The sequence below is a fragment of the Hemiscyllium ocellatum genome, chromosome 45 (genome assembly GCF_020745735.1).
Source record: "Hemiscyllium ocellatum isolate sHemOce1 chromosome 45, sHemOce1.pat.X.cur, whole genome shotgun sequence".
Lineage (NCBI taxonomy): Eukaryota > Metazoa > Chordata > Chondrichthyes > Orectolobiformes > Hemiscylliidae > Hemiscyllium > Hemiscyllium ocellatum.
In genome coordinates, this window is record NC_083445.1 from 31,068,166 (window position 1) to 31,093,705 (window position 25,540).

The 25,540-nt window shown below is 43.1% G+C and overlaps 1 protein-coding gene across 2 annotated transcripts in view; it reads left to right on the plus strand.

The window, feature by feature from the left end:
* The window catches only part of pkn1a (protein kinase N1a), a 207,371-nt gene that overhangs the window by 109,049 nt on the left and 72,782 nt on the right, over positions 1-25,540 (plus strand). For both annotated transcript variants that reach the window (XM_060855310.1, XM_060855311.1), the window contains 4 exons: positions 788-931; positions 2,797-2,872; positions 7,216-7,381; positions 24,801-24,909. In XM_060855310.1, coding sequence (XP_060711293.1) covers positions 788-931; positions 2,797-2,872; positions 7,216-7,381; positions 24,801-24,909 — 495 coding nt within the window. The remainder of the gene's footprint in view (positions 1-787; positions 932-2,796; positions 2,873-7,215; positions 7,382-24,800; positions 24,910-25,540) is intronic.

Below are 25,540 nucleotides of genomic sequence, written 5' to 3' on the forward strand. Positions count from 1 at the left end.
CGTTCCCCACGTGATAACTTCTAACTGTCTATTAGCTTCCTTAGTTATTTGCTGTAGCTGTGTGCTAACCTTCTGTGATTCATTCATGAAGGCACCCAGCTCGCTCTGTTTCTTCAAGCTCTGCAGTCTCACCATTGAGGGGAAAGTAACCCAGGGGCAATGCAGTCAGTGGACTTTCCGAAGATCTTTGCTAGGTGCTAAATGGCAGGCTCATCAAGTTCAGAACTTGTGGAGCTGAGGCAAGGAGTAGAACAGAAAGTTGGAGTTAAAATCGGGTATTCAGGCTGGGGCAGGGTTGGAAATGGTGCTGGGCAGATTGCTGTCAAGAGAGTGGTGCTGGAAAAACACGACAGGTCAGGCAGCATCTGAGGAACAGGAGAATCAACGTTTCGGGCATCTAGAATGAAGGGCTTATGCCTGAAATGTCAACTGTCCTGCCCCTCGGATGGTGCCTGACCTGCTGTGCTTTTCCAGCACCACACTCTCCACTCTGATCTCCAGCATCTGCAACCCTCCCCTTCTCCTGGAGTGATTGCTGTTCACCGTTGACAACATTGTTTTGGACTGGAGAATCGGAAATGTTCGATCAAATGTTGCAGTGCAGGCCTGTCCAAGAGTGACTCGATGAGCTATGCACCTGATAGCTGAAGGTGGAGAGAGTAATGGTCAAACTCTGGAGCCTTTCAGAGGGCGGTTAGGGGGTATGGTGGAAGAATTGATAAATTCCTGGGTTCTTCTTAATGGAGCTGCAAGTTTGAATTTGAATGAATTTGTTTTGATGTTGCAGTCTCGGGAATTGGAGATCAGTGTTTACTGGCGGGACTGGCGTTCTCTCTGTGCCTTAAAATATCTCAAACTGGAAGACTTCCTGGATAACCAACGGCATGAAATCCAGCTCGATTTGGAACCTCAGGGGCTGCTCTTGACAGAGGTACATACTATACTCTGCTGATCCTTTCTTACTGTTGTAAGTCTTTAGAAATATTGTCTTGTTTTTGGCCTTGCTGCCCCTCAGTCCTTAATCTAATTTCTCCTGCTTCCTTCCCCTGTGCTCCCTCACCGACAGAAACCACAGGGGATTGACGCAGTTTAAAGACCCAATGCATATCAATACTTTCCGGGTGGTATTTCTGACACTAGTGTAACCAGAAAGGTGCACATTGGGAGGAAAGGGATTGCAAGAGAAAGGTGGAATTGTGGGGAGAAGGGAAAATAACTAAAGTAAGGTGGGTAGGAGTGAGGAGTGCAAAAGGGTGGTGAATGGAGGACTGGGGCTGAGGGGCAAAGGGGGGGGAAGATTGGGGATCGTTCGAGGAGGGCGTAACAGCTAGGAAATGAGATTTGGGTTCAGAAAGCGAAACATAGCATTTTGGGGTTTCAGCTGGTAAATGGTGTGGCCTAAACTTCCTGACTGGGCCCTAATTTCCGTTCTGATTCAGAAGCAGGGGACTTCAGGCTTTGATTTCCCTAACACGAGGGAAAGAGCTCATCTCTCTGTTTCCTTGGAAGAGGCGAGGCCATGGGTTTTGCATTCGTTCCATGGAAGGTACCTACATATCAGATGCTGGAAATTCATTCCTGCTCATTTGGTAACCAAGCATTTGGTACATATTGGAGTTATCCCCTTCAGCTCTTCATGATGCTGAATTAGGATAAGATTTGGTTTTGAGTTAATCATGCACTCAGTCTTCAAATGATTGGATACCAGCGGTGTTGAAATGCATAAAGGCTTGGCAGCACGAGGTTCAGGCACTGACCTGGATTGTCTGTCCAGCATTACTGGCCACTTACAGTACAGAGCTGAAAATGTGTTGCTGGAAAAACGCAGCAGGTCAGGCAGCATCCAAGGAACAGGAAATTCGACGTTTCGGGCACAAGCCCTTCCTGACCTGCTGTGCTTTTCCAGCAACACATTTTCAGCTCTGATCTCCAGCATCTGCAGATCTCACTTATTCCACTTACAGTCCAGCCCAATTGGTGCAGCGGAGAGCAGGCCTTCCCACATAGGAGGCCTGACTTCACATGTGGCATTGAGGTAGAGTCCCTTTCCCTGAACCAGGAGGTCTGGGTTCAAGTCCCACCTGCTCCAGATGTATGTAATACATTTAGTTACACAGGGGTGTATATAGTCATGCGACATTGGCAGTGAGTGGGTTTGAGGAGGGGTGAGAGTGTATGCAGGCGTCGTTGCATATGTGCAGAGATAAAAAATGTGCAGGCTAAGGGATGTGCAGGGTACTTGGGGAACATGTACTAATGCACGTCTGTGCAGTTTGAGGTGGGTGTGTGTATGTATACACGTGAGTAGAGAAGAGGTGGTGTTTGTTTCTGTGTGTGTAAAATGTCTAGGGAGAGTGTGTACATCTCTATAGTGGAAGGGATCCTGCATGGACAAGGGTTGATGAGGGTGTGAGGGTTAGGGGAATTCTGATATTCCTTATCTGTCTATCTGCTTTCACCTGTCGGTCTGTGTATAGATGTGTGCAAGTCTTATTTTGTAAAGAAACATAGGCTTTTGGGATATGCTTCCAGGTTATCCAACTGAAGTTGAAAATGTGTTGCTGGAAAAGCGCAGCAGGTCAGGCGGCATCCAAGGAGCAGGAGAATCGACGTTTCGGGCATGAGCCCTTTTTCCTGACCTGCTGCACTTTTCCAGCAACACATTTTCAGCTCCGATCCCCAGCCCCTGCAGTCCTCACTTTCTCCTCCAATTGAAGTGCTTGGTTAATTTTATGGCAGATTTCTTTTTAGTGTGATAACATTCCCTGGTTTCCACAATGTTGTCGTTATTCTCAGGTCACGTTTTCTAATCCTGTGATTGAACGAATACCCAAGCTGCAACGGCAGAAGAAGATTTTCTCCAAACAGCAAGGTAAAGTCTGACAGTTTCAGTTCCTTTGGTGAATTTTCCTCTCAGACCAGGTTACTCACTCTTTTTATTTCTTTCATTCATTCCTGGGATGTGGGTGTCCCTGTTAGTTCGTACCCATCCCTAACTGTTCTGGGAGAAGGTGATGGTGAGCTGCCTGTTGAACCACTGCGTTGCAGGTGGGCCTGTGGTACCTTTACAAAGGGAGTTCCAGGGGTTTGCCCCAATGACAGTGAAACAACAGTGATATCCTGATCTCTTTACTGCTGTATTTTTCTAATTTATTCCTCCGACCCAGAATAATGGACTGTTCATTTCTCTACTTTTCGAATTTGTTTTTGTTTCCTAAGAACTTGACCTGAAGTATCTGTACCAAGGTGAAAGGGAGGACTTCTGATTCTGGAGATCCGAGTTGAGAGTGTGGTGCTGGAAAAGCACAGCAGGTCAGGCAGCATCCGAGGGGCGGGAGAATTGACATTTCGGGCATAAGCCAAGGGCTTTTGCCCGAAATGTCGATTTGCCTGTCCCTCAGATGCTATCTGTACCTAGGTGCCTTCCTACACAAGGTGGCACTGTAACGCTGCGAGTGTAAACCTTTCACTGAACTCATTTGAGTATATGACAATAAAGCTAATTCAGACCATGACAGCATGTGGCTTGGAAGGGAATTTGCAGGGAGTGGTGTTCCCATATATCTGCTCCATGTGGCCTTCTGGGTGTAAGGGTCATAGGTTTGGAAGGTGCTGTTGAAGGAGCCTGATAGTTAATGTACTGCATCTCGAGACAGTCCTGTTGAAGGAGCCTGATAGTTAATGTACTTCATCTCGAGACAGTCCTGTTGAAGGAGCCTGATAGTTAATGTACTTCATCTCGAGACAGTCCTGTTGCCTGACTGGAGTTCTCAATCATCTTACTGCAATATTCTTCCCTTGTTGGACAGACAAAAGACAGGGACTTGACTCCGATCGAAGTAAAGCAACTCCTTCTTTATTTAACTCCTTTGGTACCAATCGATATAAAATATACATTCCTTGCAACATTTTCGTCTTACTTTGTCTAACTTAACTTCAACTTTAATTTGATTCACTTTACCTTCCTTCAACTTAATTTACATTTATGTCTAACTCTAGCTAAAGAGCCCTCGGAGCCTGTATGTACATCCCTCGGGTCTGAAAAATCAAACTGTTACCACAATACTTTGCTTTCTACCTCTTAGTTAATATCACAACCAAAATACCTTACCATTTTACTCCTGAGGGCTTCAGTGTTTGTAAGTGACTCTATTCTGTGGTCCACCAGCATGTAGTTTCTTTCAGAGCATCATTCACAAGCCATCAGGAACACTGCCCTCCTGAATGGCACTTTCTTCCTGTCTTCAAAAGGAATGCCAGCTCAATGATGCCAATGTGCTCGTGGAGCAGACAGCAACAGTCACATAGTAACTTTGCCATCAGTCAGACACTCCACCAGCCCACCTGGTCAGAATAATGCTTCAATGTGCCCAGCCTTGCATAGAACACTTCAGGTTTTCTGAATTCCTTTGTTGAATGTGGGTGTCATAGGCCAGGCCAACACGTGCTGCCATTTCCTCATTGCCCTTGGACTAAGTGAGGCATTTCAAAGGCCGGTTAAAAGTCAACCACTTTGCTGAGCTTCTGGAATCAGTTAAGGAGAGCAGATTTTCTTCCTGGAAGGATATTAGTCAACCAGATGGATTTCTGTAATAACCTTGAAGAAATATTTGGATGAGCACTTAAAATGCCAGGACACAGTAGACTGTGGACCAAGTGTAGGGAGATGTGATTAGTGTAGATGTTTGTCAGCATGGATATAGTGGGTCACTCTCACTTTCATTTTCAAGGACAAGGGAGAGCAGGTACCTGGGAATATCATGACCTACAAACTCACCTCCAAGTCACTCACACTCTGACTTGGAAATATATTGCCATTCTTTCACTGTCACTGGGTCAAAGTCCTGGAATTTCCTCTCTCAGTACATTGTTTGTGGATTGCTGTGATTCAAGAAGGCAGATCACCACCATCTTCTCAAGGGCAACTAAGGACGGGCAATAAATGCTAGGCCAGCCAGTCATGCCCATGTCCTGCCAGTCAATAAAACAGACCAGGACTTTCAGCCTGGCTACTTTTATATCTAACCTCCTGAAGGTCTTGGTCCCTCTGTCAGCTCCAGAGGATACCTCCATTATTTGTTGTGCCCACTAACTGTGAATGCAATGTATCCGGTTGTTTGTGGGATCGTACCAACTCCCTCGTATACCTCAGAGCTTGACTAATGCTGAGAAAACGATGCACTTTCTCCTCCGTACACCCTGCACCTGTTTCAATTCACCCAAACAGCTGACAGCTATTCTGTAGCTGATTGGTCATGGCATTGCACTAAATAATCTGATTGAAGCTTGGGGATCAACCGTCATTAACTGGTACATCCTTCATTGCGTCATTGTCCACTTACCAAGCAAGCAGGATTCCCTGCTCATGTGGTGGAGTGGGCTTTTCTGTGAAAGTGATATCTACAACAAATTATTCTGCCGAATGAAAGATGAAAGCTTTATCATCTTTCAGCAATGCTGAAATTCTGTACTACCAAACAATTATTGATAGGATTCAAAGAACAATACATGCCACCCCCTCCTTAATCTGGCTGCTGTGATTCTGAATACATCAATCTTGAAAAGGAGAGTTCATAGTGGAACTGAACAAATTCCCCATGCCACCTCGATCACAACAGATGCCAGTTATTCAATCCCTCAAATTTGGTCCACCACTCATATTTGGATTGTACATGATCCATATCTTTGTGTGTAACTGTTTTAGTATTATAGTCCTTAAAAACGTAGCCTGACTGAAGTGTAAATTTTGATTTTGATGAATGCCTACCAACAACTGTTTGACAAGAGTTCCCAATAATTACCAGCCTTTACTGGGTGAAATTCGTTTTGAGATGGCACTAAATGAAAATTGTAAATGTTTCAAATACTCAGCAGGTCAGGTGGAGTGTGCAGAGCGAGGAATGCAGTTAACGTTTCAGATTGATGACCTTCAGTCAGAACCCTCCATCAGTCCTGAATGGCCTCGCTGAACTTTCAATGTTACGTTGCTTGTGCTGAACTCATTGACCCGAGGATAGAACTTGACACCACCTGCTTCAACTCTGCCTTTAAACATCTAAACTTCCTGAGTTAGATTCCTCCCATTGATGATCAATGAGGTGGCGCCTTGTTTGGTCAACTCCTTGTAATTTTGTTTGCAGGGTCATTCTCGTGAATCTGCTGAACCCACTCAAAGAGCGTCCTGAGCTCAGAGCTAAACGCAGCCTCCCCTTAGGGGCTCTAATTCAAACATTGGACAACTGGAGCAGAACTTCTACCTGTTTTGTATTCTGGCTTCATTGAGAGATAAATGGCTATCATTCCATTCAGTCCAGCAATATCTTGATTTGAAAATGATAATCTCACCTTCCTAGTTCTGTATCCAACCTGTATCTTTCCAAGATACCGAGCAATGCTTCAGTTCTGGCTAACGTACATCGCTCCCTTCCTGCCATTCGCAGCTGTTCCTTGAGCAGCTGTTTCTGAAACTCTGGAAACCCTTCTCGAAACCTCGCCACCTCTTTGTCTTCTTTCAAGTCCCTGCTTACAATTTACTGCTTTGAACAAATTTCTTTTCATCTGTTGTTATGTCTCCTTAAGTGGCTCTATATCTCTCTTTGTCTTGTGTCACTACTTTGTACTATCTTGCAGTTCTTTAGAACATTAAAGGACATTGCTGTTTACAGTGTTAGCTATACCTCTCCATTAGTTTTTTAGTGACTTATCTAGTTGACCCAGTACATTTATTTGTGCCTGCACTGTTTCTCGCTTCTCACAATTAGAAAATACTCTGAATTATCCTTCATGGGTCAGAACTCAACCTTATGCTTTCCATTATTCCAGCATCTGCTACTGTACTGTCCACTTCCTTAATCTGTCAGTTCTTTTGCAATTGCTGCTCTCTCGTCTGCTCTATTTAATCTGCCACCAGACACACTGTTACCAGCAAACTTGGTTGTAATAATTCACTGCTCTTTCATTCAAATGCTTGGAAAAACTGCAGCAACTCCCATGTTTGCAAAGCATTGGAGAATGGGTACAGAGTAAGGAAGGAACAACGTAGACATTGAATCAGAGTGAAGAAAAAGGATTGAGGGTGGAAGGAATCGTTCGGAGATGTTTTGAGACAAAGACTGGCAGGCTGTACTCCAGAGTGTGTCGGCTGAAGGAGCTGTCGTAAATGATGCATATACTCACTCAACCCACTAACCTGCTCCCTGATGTGTTGTGTTTTAGGGAAGGCTTTCCTTCGAGCTCCTCAGATGAATATTAACATCGCCACGTGGGGTCGGTTGTTGAGAAAAGCATTTCCTGCTATTAATTCCACAGGAACATATAGCCCCTCATCTTACATGGCTGCTGTCTCTGAGGGCAGGCAGACACCATCCACCAACATGCCTGGGTAAGACTGCAAGCTTGTGCCTGCACACCATGCTGATGTTTCCATCTTGACTTACTGCACCAAGTGTTAAGATGAATTGAAATTTTCAACCCTTTTCTCTCATCCAGTCTCTTCTGACTTATAACTGCAACTTTTCCAAAGCCTTCTGCTGCTTTAGATATTTCCTGTTTCCTTTCATTCCATATCTTTCAGCCCCATGTAAGAATCAGGACATCTAATCCTACAGCACCATATCCCTTCGGCCGTACTTGCAGACTGTCTCTGTATTAGGCCAGCTAGTTCCCATATACCCCCACCCCTGGCCAGGATGTCCAGTTCCCCGGTGCCTCATCCCCCCCCCCCCCCCCCCCCCAAACCAGGTCCTCCTTTCCTTTTTCCAGAATCAAAGGCCTGACCATTCTCCATCCACCACCATCATTCTGCATCTGTCTGAACCTCGGTTCATATTGAAGGTTTTTTACTTTAACTTTGCTCACAAGATCTAAGTAAAAGGTGTTGCTGTGGAACCATTAAGGGTCATTAGATCTCCTGGCCTTTCTGTGGGATGAGCCATGCTCTGTGTGTGGTCCCTGAAGCTCACTTCTCGGTCTTGGGTACATTAGTGACTCTTTTGATTACTCCCCTCATTGTGGCCTGGAAAATTCAATCAATTTGCTTCTAATTCTACTCCTCTCTCATCTGCATCTGAGCATAACATAAAAATAAAGAAGATGAGAGCCAGGGATAGGCCATTTCACTCACTGACATGTGCCACCATTTGTTATGATCATGGCTGATCATCGAACTCAATCCTCTAATCCTGCCCTCTCATTGATACCTTCAGCACCAAGAACTATATCTACCTCCTCCTTGAAAACACTTCAATATTTGGCCTAAACCATTTTCTGTGACAGTGAATTCCACAGTCTCACCACTCTCTGAGTGAAGCCATTTCTCCTCATCTCCATCCTAAGGGATCCCTGTCATTCTCAGGAATCAGTTGGTAAAAACTCTCGCTGTTCTCCCTCTATAACAAGAACATCCTTCCTCAGGTAGGGAGACCAAAACTGTCCACAGTATTCCAGGTGCCTGGTATAAACGCACCCATGTTTCTGTCCTCGGAGCCAGTTGCTATGAATTCCAACACCCAGTTTGCCTTCTTTCCTGCCTGCTGCAGCTCCACACTTACTTTCAGCAACTGGTGCATGAGGATGGATCAATCTCGTGGAATATTGTCCCCTCTCAAATAATCGTCCGTCTTCCAAACCGGATAATCTCCCTTTTATCCACATTATACTGCACTTGCTATACATTTGTCCACTCACTCGGCCTGTTCAAAGCCGACTGCAACGTTTTTACATCCCTCCACCCAGCTTTGTGGCATTTGCAAATTTTGGGATATTACATTTAATTTCCTGCTCTAGCTCATTAACATACATGGTGAATAGCTGGGGTCCTGGTACTGACCCCCGCATTACCCCACGAGGTATCGCTTGCCATACAGAAAAAGACCCCCTTACTCCGACTCTGTTTTCTGTCTGCTCACAGATTTTCTGTCTATCTCCATACACTCGCCCCAATTCCATGAGCTTTAATTTTACTCATTACTCTCTGAATTGGAACTTTGTCAAAAGCCTTCAGAAAATCCAAATAAACCACATCCACAGGCTCTTCTGAATAACTCCCCTAATTACACCCGCGAACATTCCCAGTGGATTTGTTAAGTGTTATTTTCTTTGTAGAACATAGAACACAAAACAGTGTAGCGCAGCAACAGGCCCTCCAGCCGAACATGATGCCAAACCAACTAATGCTTTCTCCCTGCCCTTGATCCATATCCCTCCCTTCCTTGCATATTCATGTGCTCATCTCAAAGTCCCTGAAATGCCCTTATTATATCTGCCTCCATCACCACTCCTTGCAGTGCATTCCAGACTCCTATCACTCTGTCTATAAAGAACTTCCCTCTTACATCTCCAGTGAACTTTCCCCTCTCACCTGAAATGACTGTCCCCTAGTATTAAACATTTCAATTCTGGGAAAAAGATTCTGACCATCAATTCTATCGATACGTCCCCTAATTATATTGACCTCAGTCAAGTCCCCCTGCAGCCTCCGCCACTCCAGAGAAACCACCCAAGGTTTTCCAGCCTCTCCTTCTAGAAATCCAGGCAGCATCCTGGTCAACCTCTCCTGTAGCCTCTCCAAAACCTTTACATCCTTCCTGTAATGTGGCGACTGGAACTGAACACAGTATTCTATAAGCATGACCTAGCCAAGTCTTATAAAGCTGCAATGTGACGTCCTGACCTTTGCACTCAATTCCCTGACCAATAAAGGCAGGCATGCCACATGCCTCCTTTACCAGCCTTATCTACTTACGTGGCCACTTTCAGGGAGCTATGCACTTCAATCCCAAGATCTTTCTGTACATCATTGCTGTTCAGGGTCCTGCCATTAACTCTATACTTTTTCCTAACATTTGCTGTCCTAAAGCGCAACACCTCACGCTTAGTCATTACTTACAGTATGGAAACAGGCCTTTCGGCCCAACAAGTCCACACCTACCTGCCGAAGCGCAATCCACCCAGACCCATTCCCCTACATTTACCCCTGCCCCTAACACTACGGGCAATTTAGCATGGCCAATTCACCTGACCTGCACATCTTTGGACTGTGGGAGGAAACCCACGCAGGCACGGGGAGAATGTGCAAACTCCACACAGTCTGGGGCGGGAAATGAACCCGGGTCCCTGGCACTGTGAGACAGCAGTGCTAACCACTGTGCCACCGTGCTGCCCATATACTGCTTCTTCACCCATATCTGCAACTGATCTATATCCCATTGAAACCTTTGACAGCCTTCTACACTATCCACAACTCCATCAATCTTGATATCATCTGCAAACTTACTAACCCACCCATTTTATTTCCATCTAAGTTATTTATATATATCAAAAACAGCAGAGGTCCCAGTACACATCCCTATGCAACACCACTAGTCATGGACCTCCAACCTGCAAAACAACCTTCCACCGCTACCCTCTGCCTTCCATGAGCAAGCCAATTCTGAATCCATGTGGCCAAGTCACTGCGGATCCCATGCATCTTAACCTTCTGGATGAGCCAGCATGAGGGACCTTGTTGAAAGCCTGACTAAAATCCACGTAAACAACATCCACTGCTCTACCCTTACCAATCCCTTTCATCGTCCCCTCGAAAACCTCACTCGTGTTAGTAAGCTATGAACTGCCCTGCACAAAGCCATCTGACTGTACCTCATTGAGCCATGCTTTTCCAAATGCATGTCAATCCTATCCCTAAGAATTTTCTCCAGTAGTTTTCCATCCACTGGTGTGAGACTCAGTAGTTTATGATTTCCTGGATTATCCCTCTTTCCCTTCTTGAACAAAGGAACCACATTAGTTACTTGTCAGTTCTCTGGGACCTCTCCATTGGCTAACGAGGATACAAAGATCTTCATCAAGGCCCCAGCCATCTCCTCTCTTGCCTCTTTCAATAAACTGAGGTAGATACTTCAGGCCCTGGGAACTTATCCACCTTAATGCTCTTCAAGAGACCCAACACCACTTCTTTCTTGAGCGAAAATTTTGTGATGTATTGCTCCACACAAATCTCACTGTCCTCCATATCCTTTTCCTGGGTGAATACAGAGTACTCATCCACATCCTCTGACTTCAAGGACAAGTTCCCGCCTTTACCCTTGAGTGGTCCTACCTTCTACCTAGTTTTCCTCTTGTTTTAATGTATAGACAGAATGCCTTGAGATTGTCTTTAACCCGATTTGTCAAGGGCATTTCATGGAGTTTTGAAATCTCAGCTGACTGTGTCTGATTCTATTACTGTTTCCTAAGTGCTGTGCTATAAAATCCTTTATAATGGACTCTTACACCTTGCCCAGAACTGACATCAGAGTCACTGCTCTATAATTCCCTGTTTTCTCTCCACCTCCCTTTTTAAATAGTGGATTACATTAGCTAGCCTTCAGTCTGTGGAACTGTTCAAGAGTCCAAAGAATCTGAGAAGATGATGCCCAATGTATCCATTATATCCAGGGCATTTCCTTAAGTACTCTGCGATGTAGATTATCAGGCCCTGGGGAATTATCCGCCTTCAATTTCCGTTTACTAATACCGGTTTACCGAGCTGGGAATTTGTGTTGCAGACGTTTCGTCCCCTGTCTAGGTGACATCCTCAGTGCTTGGGAGCCTCGTGTGAAGCGCTTCTGTGATGTTTCCTCCGGCATTTATAGTGGTTTGTCTCTGCCGCTTCCGGTTGTCAGTTCTAGCTGTCCGCTGCAGCGGCCGGTATATTGGGTCCAGGTCGATGTGCTTATTGATTGAATCTGTGGATGAGTGCCTCTAGGAATTCCCTGGCTGTTCTCTATTTGTCTTGTCCTATAATAGTAGTGTTGTCCCAGTCAAATTCATGTTGCTTGTCATCTGAGTATGTAGCTACTAAGGATAGCTGGTCATGTTGTTTCGTGGCTAGTTGGTGTTCATGGATGTGGATCGTTAGCTGTCTTCCTATTTGTCCTATGTAGTGTTTTGTGCAGTCCTTGCATGGGATTTTGTACACTACATTAGTTTTGTAAAATTCTGCTGTCTCTGACTGTAATTTTCATCAATCTTTTTCTCTGTACAAACCTACAGAAGCTGTTGCAGTCAGTTTTTATAATCCTATAGAAACTGTTAGTCAGTTTTTTTTTATAATCGTGTAGAAACTGTTACAATCAGGTTTTATAATTCTATAGAAACTATTACAGTCAGTTCTTTTTATAATCCTGTAGAAACTGTTATAGTCAGTTTTTATAATCCCATAGAAAATGTTGGTCAGTTTTTATTAGCCCATAAAAACGGTTGCAGTGAATTCTTATAATCCTATCCAAACTGTTAGTCAGTTTTTATAATCCTGTAGAAACTGTTAGTCAGTTTTTTTGATCAAAAAGAAAGTGTTCCAGTCAGTTTTTATAATCCTATAGAAACAGTTAGTCTGTTCTTATATTCTTATAGAAACTGTCACAGTCAGTTCTTTCAATCCCATAGAAACTGTTGCAGTCATTTTATATAATCCTGTAGAAACTGGTACCGATAGTTTTTATAATCCTGTAGAAACTGTTATAATCCATTTTTATAATCCTATAGAAACGGTTACACTAAACTTTTATAATCCTATATAAATAGTTAGTCAGTTTTTTATAATCCTGTAGAAACGGTTACAGTCAGTTTATATACTCATGTAGAAACTGTTAGTCAGTTTTTATAATAAAAAAACTGTTCAAATCAGTTTTTATAACCCTATAGAAACTGTTGCAGTCAGTTTTTTTAAATCTGATGCAAACTGTTACAGACAGTTTTATAATCCTATAGAAACAGTTACAGTCAGTTGTTATAATTCTATAGAAAAGGTTACAGTCAGTTATTATAACCCTATAGAAACTGTTAGTCAGTTTTATAATTCTGTAGAAACAGTTGGTCAGTTTTTATCACCCTGTAGAAACTGTTACAGTATGTTTTTGCAATCCCGTAGAGACTATTAGTCAGTTTTCACAATCCCAATGAAACTGTTACAATCAGGTTTTATAATCCGATAGAAATGGTTACACACAGTTTTTATAATCCTGTAGAAACAGCTACAGTCAGTTTATATACTCGTGTAGAAACTGTTGCAGTCAGTTTTAATAACCCGATAGAAACTGTTACAGTCAGTCTTTATAATCCTATGGAAACTGTTGGTCTGTTTTTTATAGTCCTGTAAAAACTGTTGCAGTCAATTTATATAATCCTGTAGAAATTTACAATCCGTTTTATAATCGCGTAGAAACTTGTGCAGTCAGTTTTTATAATCCTATAGAAACTGTTAGTCAGTTTTATAATCCTGTAGAAACTGTTACAATCCATTTTTATAATCATCTAGAAACTGTTATAATCAGTTTTTATAATCCTCTAGAAACTGTTATAATCAGTTTTTATAATCCTCTAGAAACTGTTATAATCAGTTTTTATAATTGTATAGAAACTGCTGCAGTCAGTTTTTATAATCCTGTACAAAGTTAATCAGTTTTTATAATCCTATAGAAACAGTTACAGTCAGTTTTTATAATCCGATAGAAACAGTTGCACTCACTTTTTGTAATCCTATAGAAGCTGTTAGTCTGTTTTTTTCTCAATCCTATAGAAACAGTTAGTCAGTTTATATAATCCTGTAGAAACCGTTATAGCCAGTCTTCATAATCCTACAGAAACTGTTGCAGTCAGTTTTCATAAACCTGTAGAAACGGTTGCAGACAGTTTTTATAATAATTTAAAAATGGTTGCAATTAGTTCTTATAACCTATAGAAACCATTAGTCAGCTTTTACAATCCTATAGAAACTGTTGCAGTCAGTTTTTTAAATCCTGTAGAAACGCCATCAGTTTTTATAATGCTGTAGAAACTGTTGCAGTCAGTTTTTTGTAATCTTATGGAAACTGTTAGTCAGTTTTTTAATCCTATACAAACGGTTACAGTCAGTTTTTATAATCGTCTAGAAACTGTTGCAGTTTTTTTATAATCTTATAGAAACTGTTAGTCAGTTTTATAATCCTGTAGTGACTGTAACAATCCATTTTTATAATCCTATAGAAACTGTTGCAGTCCGTTTTTATAATCCTATAGAATGGTTACAGTCAGATTTTATAATCCTATATAAAGGATTATAAAATCTGAGTGTAACCATTTCTATAGGATTATAAAATCTGACTGTAACCATTCTATAGGATTATAAAAACGGACTGCAACAGTTTCTATAGGATTATAAAAATGGATTGTTACAGTCACTACAGGATTATAAAACTGACTAACAGTTTCTATAAGATTATAAAAAAACTGCAACAGTTTCTAGACGATTATAAAAACTGACTGTAACCGTTTGTATAGGATTAAAAAACTGACTAACAGTTTCCATAAGATTACAAAAAACTGACTGCAACAGTTTCTATAGGATTGTAAAAGCTGACTAATGGTTTCTATAGGTTATAAGAACTAATTGCAACCATTTTAAAATTATTATAAAAACTGTCTGCAACCGTTTCTACAGGTTTATGAAAACTGACTGCAACAGTTTCTACAGGATTATAAAAACTACTGTAACAGTTTATAAAGGATTATAAAATCTGAGTGTAACCATTTCTAAACTGTTACAGTAGTTTTTATAATCCTGTAGAAACTGTTGCAGTCAGTTTTTATAATCCTATATAAACTGTTAGTCAGTCTTTCTAATCCTATAGAAACATTTAGTCTATTTTTATACTCTTATAGAAACTTTACAGTCAGTTCTTTCAATCCTATAGAAACTGTTGCAGTCAGTTTTTATAATCCTGTAGAACCTTTTTTTTTATAGTTTTATTGAAAGAATAAATTTTTAAAGTTTTTTTTATAGAATTGCAAAAACAATACATGCTAGTGTATTCCTTTTTATAATATAACACAACACCAATATAAAATTAAATAAATAAAATCCCCAACTAACTTCTGATGTGTTCTACAAACAACCAGAACATAAAATAGGATATCATACATTACTTACAGTAAACAACAAAATAACTAGGTACATGCTCAAAAAAGGTTTACATCAAGTCATCACAGAACCTGTGTTTTTCTGGGATTCCTCCTCCCGGGGCCCCCCGAACAATCAGAACCGTTACCACAGCTAAACAAGACGCCTAGACAGTCTGGCCAAAATGTCTGTGTTGATGTGGTTCAAAAAGGGCTGCCATGTTTTATAAAATAATTCCGTTTCTTGGAGCACCATATTCAAGGGGGATATATTTCATGACTAACCTGTGTCAGTTTGAAAGCCCTGGGGGGCCTTCGGATACCCAATTCACTAAAATATTTTTCCTTGCACAAAAGGAGAGGTTAGTAAATAATTTGCTCCTGTATACATCCAGGGAGGGAAGATTTGGAAAGCCCAAAATTAGGGACGTTGGATCCGACCCAATCTCCATACCCAAAATCTCTGTCAAGGTGTTTGCTACTCTATCCTCATACTTACACATCTTATGGCATGTCCACAGTCAGTTTTTTCAATCCTATAGAAACTGTTATAACCCTATGGAAACTGTTGCAGACAGTTTTTATATTCTGCACAAGCTTACTCTCCTACCTTACTTTGATTATTAATCAATTCCTTGGCCCCTCTTTGCTGACTTCTGAACTGTTCCCAATCCTCAGGTCTGATGTTGTTCTTCCCAGTTTGTATTTCTATTTTTGCATTTAATTCTATCTCTAACTTCCCTCGTAAGCCGTGGTTTGGCTGTGGTTCTCTTAGCACCTTTGTGCCAAACAGCCATAAACAATTTTTGTTATTCACCCATTCGCTCTTTGAATGTTTGTCATTGTCTATCCAGTGTCATCCCTTTCAGTGACATTTCCCAATTCAGCATCGCTAACTCATGACTCAGACCCTCGTCTCAGTACAATCTGCCTCACAGGCCATCTGATGAAGAATTCTGTAGATGGTTGCTCATCGCCAAGGTGGGGGGTGGGGGGGGAAGGTGTCTCTACCCCTTTACCCAATCTAAGATGCTCTTTTCCAACATCTCTGATTTCTTGTTCGATAAGGTCAATAGTTACACGACTCCAGGATATAGTCTAATGGGTTTATTTGAAAACGCCAGATGCTAGGCAAAGGAGTTGTGCTCTGAATGCCCGTGTTTTAAAATAAACCCATTGGATTATATCCTGGTAATGTATGATTTTTTTAAACTTTGTCCAAGCCAGTCCAACATCAGCATCTCCACATCATTCCTGTTTGATGCCATTCCCAAAATCACCAGCCTTCCAGTCCCTTCCTCCATTTCTCCATTCTCCTGTTTTTAGGGACACTATGTCTATTAATGCCCGTGCTAAGCTCACTGACTGCCGCAGTTACTTTGATTCCACTTATTTCCACTCTGCTTCCCATAAATACTGTGTTCTATTCTCAAAGTTTCCCTGTCTCTGTTTCATCAGTCTAGCAATGTTTCCTTTCGTACCAAATCTTCCAAGTTGTGTTGAGTTTTCTTCAGCCAACGGTTCCCTGACCATTGCACATGCTGTACCGTGTTATCTCATTAAACTGAAGTTCCACTGATGCATTAGGAATGAGCAGGCAGTGTTCGTGTTTTTATCCCAGCACATGATGGTCATGGCCCTTTATGGTGACCCCTTGCTCTGAACCATTCCTCTCCCTCTGAGAATATTAACAGAGCTCCCTATATCCCCAGTTTCCAAACTATATCCCTGTGCCATTGGTGCCACCTGCAGTACCAGCACCACACACATCTCTCTACCTCCGTTTTTAAATAGTGGAGTTTCATTACCTCATCAGTCACCCCTCCCTTTCCTTGTACATATTCCCATGTGAGGGCAGGAGATGGATCTCCCAGGTTTCAACATTTCCCTTCCCATATTGAGGACTGGAGATACCTGTATATCTTCTAGGTTAAATCGTGATGTATTTCTTCCAGTTTAGTCTTCTGTCTTTGCTGATTACAATGGGAACTCCTCTGCATTGGAAAGACTAAATGCATATCTGCAGCTGGCGAGGTTTACCCTCGGCCACCAGTCACTTTAATTTTCCATTGCCCCCAGACCTTCTGCCCTTGACCTCTTACACTATTTAAGTAAGTTCAAGTGAGCTTAAGGAGGGACATTGTTTGAAGCCTTCTGGCTCCAGCATTAAATCTAACAGCTGTTGATCTTTCCTGTTGCTCCCAGTTTTTCAGGCATGGGAGCTGTATGGAGAGTGGGTGTGGAAGACCTGTCAGCTGGTGTTCCAGTCCTAGTATCCTCCTGTCTTTCCATATCGTCTTCCTGAGACATGGAGACTTCTTTTTGTTGAAGAATTTCCACACTATTAATCTGCTTGAGCTATTTCCAACTTTTGTTGGAGCCGTTAATTACCCCATGGTCACTTGTACCAAGATGCCAGAGGACAGTTAATCGCTCCTGCTCTTAATCTTCTGTTTTGTTTTCTCCTTGTTGCTCCATTTGCTGGCTCTGTTATCTCTCAATATCTCCCAGGGCGAAGACCATCAACCTGGAACATTAGCTCTGCGTTCCCCTCTCTCTTCACAGGCATTACCAGAGCAGCTCAGCATTTCCAACACTTTCTTTCATGAAAATGAATTAACGTCCTCCTTTAGTTGTGCAGATCATGTTAAAATGTAATTGTGAGGTTATGCGACAGTCCAGTAATTTCTCTGCAGCCTATTAGCAGATTGCTGTATACAGTCTGTACCCGGAAAGGTCTTTTCCTCCTCATGGTCACACACAAAACTATGAGGGGCGTGAATAGAGTGAAGAGTCAGCAACTCTTTTTCATGGTGGTGACGTCAAATAATAGAGGCATAGGTTTAAGGTGAGGGGACAGGTGTAAAAGAGATGTGTGAGGAAAGACTTTGGCACAGCGAGTAGGATGTGTCTGGAATGTGCTGCCAGGGGAAGAACTTTATAAACTAACAAAGTTTAAGAGGTATATAGGCAAGTTTAACAAAATTTAAGAGGCACATGTGAAGACACAGAGAATAGGGGGATACAGACCATGTGCAGGCAGATGGGATTGGTTTAGAATGACATCACGGTCAGCATAGCCATGAAGGGTCGAAGGGCCTGTTCCTGTGCTGTACTGTGTTATCTCATTAAACTGAAGTTCTGCTGATGCATTAGGAATGAGCAGTGTTAGTGTATTTATCACAACAAACTGAAATTTGAATTCTCGTTGGGTTGCTTCGAGATTTCAGACAGGGTAGGAAAAACTGCAGTCTGCCTGACCAGATCCCAAAATATGAGGGTGAGTATTTCTCATTTTAGTCCTCAAATTAGTTGGTTTGCTGTCTGCCCCACAACCCCGTATGCTGTCAGTTTTAATGGGTTCACTTCACCCACCCACCCCTCATCCTTTTTTAAAAGAATTATTTGTTCACGGGATATGTTGGTGTCTGGGCCATCATTTATTGTCCATCACTAACCACACAGAGGGTGGTTAAGAGTCAACCACATTGCTTTGGGTTTGGAGTCATATGTAGGCCAGACCAGGTAAGTTTGACAGATGTTCTTCTATACAGGGCATTAGAGAACAATCCAGGTGGACAACAGGGTCCTAGTGGGTTGGTGTTCATGGATTTCCAAAAGGCCTTCGACAGGAGGCTGCTGATAAAGATGTATGGCATTATGGGTAAACTATTAGCATGGATAGAGGATTGGTTAACCAACAGGAAACAAAGAGTGGGCACAAATAAGGGCTATTCTGGCAGGCAATCAGTGACTCGTGGTGCGTCTCAGAGATCAGTGTTGGGACCACAATTATTCACAACTTATATGGATGATTTGGGGTTGGGGACCATGTGTAGTGTGTCAACGTTTGCAATGACACTAAGATGAGTGGCAGAGCAAGGTGTGCAGAGGATTGTGAGACTTTGCAGAGGGATTTAGACGCTTTGAGTGAGTGGGCAAAGGTCTGGCAGATGGAATACAATGTTAATAAATGTCAAGTCATCCATTTTGGTAGGAGCAACAGTAAAAAGGTTTATTACTTGAATGGTAAAAAGGTGCAGCATGCTGCTATGGCAGAGGGACCTGGGTGTCCTTGTACATGAATCCCAGAAGGTGGGTCTGCAGGTACAACAGGGAATTAGGAGGGCCAAGGGAATGTTGTCCTTCATTGTTAAAGGGGTTGGGTTTAAAAGCAGGGAGGTTATGTTCCAGCTGTACAGGATGGTGGGGAGGCCACCCCTGGAGGACTGGGTGTAGTTCTGGTCTCCTTCCTTGTGAAAGGGTGTACTGGAGGGGGTGCAGAGGGGGTTCACTGGGTTGATTCCGGAGTTGAGGGGTTTGGTTTATGAGGAGAGACTGAGTAGACTGGGATTATAGTCTTTGGAATTGAGAAGAATGAAGGGGGACCTTATAGAAACATATAAAGGTATGCAGGGAATAGATAAGATAGAAGTAGAGAGGATGTTTCCACTGGTGGGTGAAGCTAGGACATGAGGGCAAAGCCTCAAGATTAGGGGGAGCAGATTTCGGACTGAAGTGGGAAGGACCTTCTTCACCCAGAGGGTTGTAAATCTGTGGAATTCCCTGCCCAGGGAAGTAGTTGTCACTACTTCAGTAAATGTTTTAAAGGTAACGTAGATTGTTTTTGAACAATAAAAGAATGAAGGGTTATGGTGAGAGGCGGGTAAGTGGAGCTGAGGCCATGAAAAGATAAGCCATGATCTTATTGAATGGTGAAACAGACTCGAAGGGCCGAATGGCCTACTCCTGCTCCTGGTTCCTAGAACCAGATGATTTTTGCAACAATCGAAAGTGAAGTGTTAAGTAGCTGTCTATAACTACACCTTTCTACACATGGTTTTAATCTCTTATTCTGTGACATTTTGTTGAGGGTGAATTTTTTACATTCATTTAAAAGTATGAGAACACGGGATCATTTTCCCTCTTGAGTCTCACCTCCAGAGTACATGATCCCGACTCCTGAACCTCCCTCCACATCCCCGCACCCTGAAGTTTGAGATACATCGAATGAGAGTAGCACATCCTGAGTTTGTTGACAATACAAACCTGGGTAAGGAGGTAAACTTCGAGAAGGGGTTAGAGTTTTCAAAGGAATAAAGCAATAAACTGTTTGCCAGCTGTAGATGCCTACCTCTAATGAATGAATTAAAAAAGGCAAGTTAAGTAAATGGGAATGCGGGTGGCGAGAGGAGCGCGATGTGGAGAGGGATGAAGTTTTTTGCTGTACTAGAAAGTAAAGAAAAACAGATTTATTAATGGTGAGAAAGGATCAGTGCTGATGATCAGGGGGATTTAGGTGTCCTGTACTTACAACACAGAAGATTCATGTGTTGATACAACCAGGGGTTGGTAGCAACATGTATGTTGCCCATCATTCCAGGGGATGAGTATAAGAGGAAGGGTGCAGGTGAACAGGGTTTTGGTGAGTCCTAGTTATCGTTCTTGGGTGAAAAGAATATGCCTTGGAGGGAAGTGTAATAAAGGTGCACTGTATTGATTCCCAGGCAGAGAGGGTTATCAGATGAGCATACAATGTGCCTATACTATCTAAAGGCTATAAGAACAAGAGTTGATTTCATTCAAACTTGGAAGATTCTAAGAGAGTTTGACAGGTCTCCTGACTATAGAGTCTAAAACTAGGAAATATGAAATCATCTCAAGGGGATAGTATTTCAGACTGAGATGAGGAGGAATGTCTTTGTGCTTGTCAGTCTTTGTGAATTCCCTACCCCAGAGAGCAGTGAGGTTTAAACCATGAAACATTGTTGTGATTGACATTAATAGATTTTGAGCTTTTGAGAGGATTGAGTGATTATGGGATCGAGTGAGGAAATGCATTTGAGATGCTGGATCATTTATGATCTTACTAAATGTGAGAGCAGGTTCAGTAGATTGGACTGCCTATCCCTGCTATTTCTTATGTTTGGTTATCACACTCTCCACTGCCTTTATAATGAGTTGCCATCGTCGGTGTAGTTTAGTACAGTTTTCCAGGTGTGCTATACCATGTCTCAAAAGTCCACCATTTAATATCCCTGTCATACCGATACCCGGTCAGTGTGCCCTGTTTGCTCTTTGCTGCACTCGTTCCCTTCAGTTCTGCTGCTGCCTTATTTATATGGCAGTTAGAGCTGAAACCTTTTCCATGTGTAGTGTTTTCTCTAATTCCGGGATAGTTCTTTCCCCTTCGTAAATACAGCCTGTATAGCTGTATAAATGCTTTCCCTCTCACTGGTTCAGTACTTGGCATTAGGAATTAACTTCCTTGTCGCCTAGTTCTTTCATTTAAATCATAGCTCTTCATTCTGCCGTTACAACATCTCCATTTGCGTTATTCCATTTCCTTTTTATTCAGTTCATGGGATGTAGCCGTCGCTAACAAGGCATTTATTGCCCATCGCTAAATGCCCTATCCACGGCTGCCTTCCTGAATTAATAGAACCATGTGCCGTAGGTAGGCACGCCGCTTGGTGATGGAGGGAGGCTAGAACTTTGACCCAGCCACACTGAAGGAATGGTCGGGATGGTGAGGAGTTGCAGGTAGAGGTGTTTTCATGGACCTGCTGCCCTTGTCCTTCGAGATGGTAGCGGTTCTGGTTTGGGAAGATGCTGTTTAAGGAGCATTGGTAAAACTTGCAGTGTCCTGTGAATGGTGAATGCTGCCATTACTGAGTGTCGGGGGGGTGAATGGTAAACGCTGCCGTTACTGAGTGTCAGTGGGAGTGAACGGTAAACGCTGCCGTTACTGAGTGTCAGTGGGAGTGAACGGTAAACGCTGCCGTTACTGAGTGTCAGTGGGAGTGAATGCAAAAGGTGCTCAATATAGAGAAATAGTATATCAAAACAAAGAGATGATTGTTGAAGTTTCTAAATTTCTGGATTAATGTGGGCAGTTCTGGGTACCACATTTCAAGAAGACAGTGTAGACTTCCCGGTGGCACCAAACCTGGTTCACCAGGATAGCGACACCCTTGAAGAGGGGCTGCTAAAACGGCAGCTGTTCTGCTGGGTCAGAGAGGGTCAGGAGTCACCAAGTCAGCTGTTTTCAAGGCTGTGAGCTTTTGATGACGTACTGAGAGAGAACGAGATCCTCTGGTGAAGTAGGTCAGAGACCAGAGGGCAGACATTTAACATCATAGACAAGTTATTAAAGGGCAGATGAGAATCTGTTTGTCACCCAGCGATGTTGGGAACTTGAATGCTGCACCTGAAAAGCTGATGGAGGCTGATTCCATAAATAATTTTATAAATACTAGGAATTCGACATGTATCTGAGGAACTTTGTGTATTGGATACAAAGTGGGGCTATGGGACTGAGCAGAGACGTATTTCAAAAGTGTTAGCACAAGCGCAATGGGCTGAATGGTGGCTTCCTGTGTTTTCTGTAGTTCTGAACCATAGTCATAGAGCACAGAAACAGACCCTTCGGTCCAACCAGATATCCTAACCTAGAGCCACCTGCCAGCACCCGGCCCATATCCCTCCAAACCCGTCCTATTCATATACCCATCCAAATGCCTCTTAAATGCTCCAATTGTACCAGCCTCCACCACTTCCTCTGGCAGCTCATTCCATACATGCACCACCTTCTGTGTGAAAAAGTTGCCCCTTAGGTCCCTTTTTAAATCTTTCCCCTCTCACCTTAAACCTATGCCCTCTAGCTTTTGACTCCCCTATCCTGAGGAAAAGACTTGGCTATTCACCCTCATGATTTTATAAACCTCTATAAGGTCACCCCTCAGTCTCCGACGATCCCGGGAAAACAGCCCCAGCTTGTTCAGCCTCTCCTTATAACTCAAATCCTCCAGCCCTCGCAACTTCCTTATAAATCTTTTCTGAACCCTTTCAAGTTTCACAACATCTTTCCGATAGCAGGGAGAACAGAACTGAATGTAGGATTCCAATAGTGGCTGAACCAGTGTCCTGTACAGCTGCAGTGTAACCCCCCAACTCCTGTCCTCAATACACTGAGCAATGAAGACAAGCAGAACAAACGGCTTCCTCACGAGCCTGTCTACTGTCACTCTACCTTCGAGGAGCTTTGAATCTGCACCTAACCCTAAGCCATTCTTAACTGGAAGATTTAATTTTTTTCTTGAGAGAATCCACTTGTTCCTCAGGCCCTGCTGCTCCTGACTGTTTTCCCTGGGGCTCCTTCACAGCCTGCTTGATGTTTCACTGCTGCATAGCCATGAGCCAGCAGTTCCTGTTCCTCCCCCTCCTGATCGAGTGACCTCCCCCACCAAGACAAAATAAGCATGTGCAGCGGATGACTTGTGGGTGGCACAGTGGTTAGCACTGCTGCCTCACAGCGCTAGAGACCCCGGTTCGATTCTCGACTCAGGCGACTGTCTGTGTGGAGTTTGCACGTTCTCCCCGTGTCTGCGTGGGTTTCCTCCGGGTGCTCCGGTTTCCTCCCACAGTCCAAAGATGTGCAGGTCAGGTGAATTGGCCATGCTAAATTGCCCATAGTGTTAGGTAAGGGGTAAATGTAGGGGTATGGGTGGGTTGCGCTTCGACGGGTTGGTGTGGACTTGTTGGGCTGAAGGGCCTGTTTCCACACTGTAAGTAATCTAATCTAATCTAATCTAAAAAACAATCCGAGCTGCTGAGTCTCAGTTTGCAGGATGGTTACATTGTAAAACAAGGCTGTTCTCTTACCTGCTCTTCAGCCTTGCCACTCCCGCCACCCTTGGCCCAGGAGGTTTCATCTGCGTGGGTTTGTTTGGAATAACATCCTTGATATGAGAAAAAGCCAGATGCGACCATCATGGAGAGTAGAATGGACTCAGTATGGATTGAAATAAAGGATTGATCACAGTAATGAGGGAAGGGCTGGGGATGTAGTTTATATGGACTTTAGGAAGGCATCCCACGTGGAAGATTGATATAAAAGCTAAATTCAGGGTGGGCTGGCTGGATGGGTACAAAACTGGCTTGGTCATAGAGCTGAAAATGTGTTGCTGGAAAAGCGCAGCAGGTCAGGCAGCATCCAAGGAGCAGGAGATTCGATGTTTCAGGCATGAGCCCTTCCTGCTCCTTGGATGCTGCCTGACCTGCTGCACTTTTCCAGCAACACATTTTCAGCTCTGATTCCCCAGCATCTGCAGTCCTCACTTTCTCATAGAAGACAGGCTAGCGGTGGAAGGATGCTTTTCAGAATGGAGACCAGTAACTAGTGATGTTCCACAGGGATCAGTCTTAGGTCCTCTGTTGTTTGTAGTAAATATAAATGATCTGGAGGAAACTGAGTGGTCTGATTAATAAGTTTGCAAATGATATGAAGATTGGTGGAGTTGATAGTGCTGATGATTGTGAAAGGATTCAACAGGACAAAGACGTAGACTTGGGCACAGAAATGGTAGATGGAGTTAATCCAGACAAATGCGAGGTGCTGCATTTTGAAGGATCAAATTTAGGTGCGAATTGTGATGTAAATGGTAGAACCCTTTGGAACACTAACATACAGATAAATCTGGGCGTGCAGACCACAGTTCCCTAAAAGTGGCCACACAGATGGCCATGATGATGATGAAGGCGTATGGCATGCTTGCCTTCATCGGCCAGGGCACGGAGTACAAGAGTTGGCAAACCATGTTGTTAGGCCGCATTTGGAATGTTGTGTGTAGTTTCAGTTCCCACACTATCGAAGGCTGTGGAAGCTTTGGAGAGAGTGCAGAAAACATTCCCCAGGATGTGGCCTGGTCTCGAGAGTCATCAGCTGTGAGGAAAGATTAAAAAGACTAGGATTGTTTTCACTGGGAAGATGGTAGCTGAGAGGAGACCCCTCGGAGGTCTGTGCAATTGAGAGGGTGGATATTCAGAGGCATAAATGGAGCGGAATGGACCTCTACATACTGACAGAACTTGTGTATTTGCAGAGACTTACCGTTTGAAAAGTTGTCCTTTGATATGGATGAGCCGTCAAGCACACCTCGAAAAGCTTCATTGGAGTCGAGAAGCAGTACCAATGGTGATAGGACAACGCAGGTTCGAAGCTATTCTGGTCTTTCACAATGTTATTTGATCAAAAATGTTGTTTGTTTATGAATTGATATGATGACTAAATATTGTGGTGAACACAAACTTTCATATTTCTCTCAGCTGAATTCATGTCCATTTTGCTCACAATACAATGAATTGCTCCTGTTGGGTTGGACAGCATTGTATGTACAAAAGCCACCGATCATATCCTGTGAGCCTGACTCTGCTGCTTTTCATTTTGAGGACTCTGCAGCCTTTGGCATATTTAATCCTGGGCTGTGCTCTGGACCCATTTCCATGCCATGATTAAGCGTGCCCATTCCCAGTTCTGTAACGCTGCCTGAATTTGACCAGCCATGGATCGTTAACTGATGAAACCATCAGCCACGTCCTTGTTCCCTTCAAAGGTATCCTTTGTCATTGTCCGCATTCTCGGCTTTGTAAATGTGAGATCCCAGCCAAAACTCGGCTGAGAATAACCACTTTTCATGGGATGTAGGCGTCAATGTCAAACCCACCATTGTCACCTTGACCCTGATTGGTTGGCTTGCTTGGCTATTTTCAGAGGTCGGTGAAGAGTCAGCCATATTTCTGGTTCGGCCCAACAAGTTCATACCGACCCTCCGAAGAACAGCCC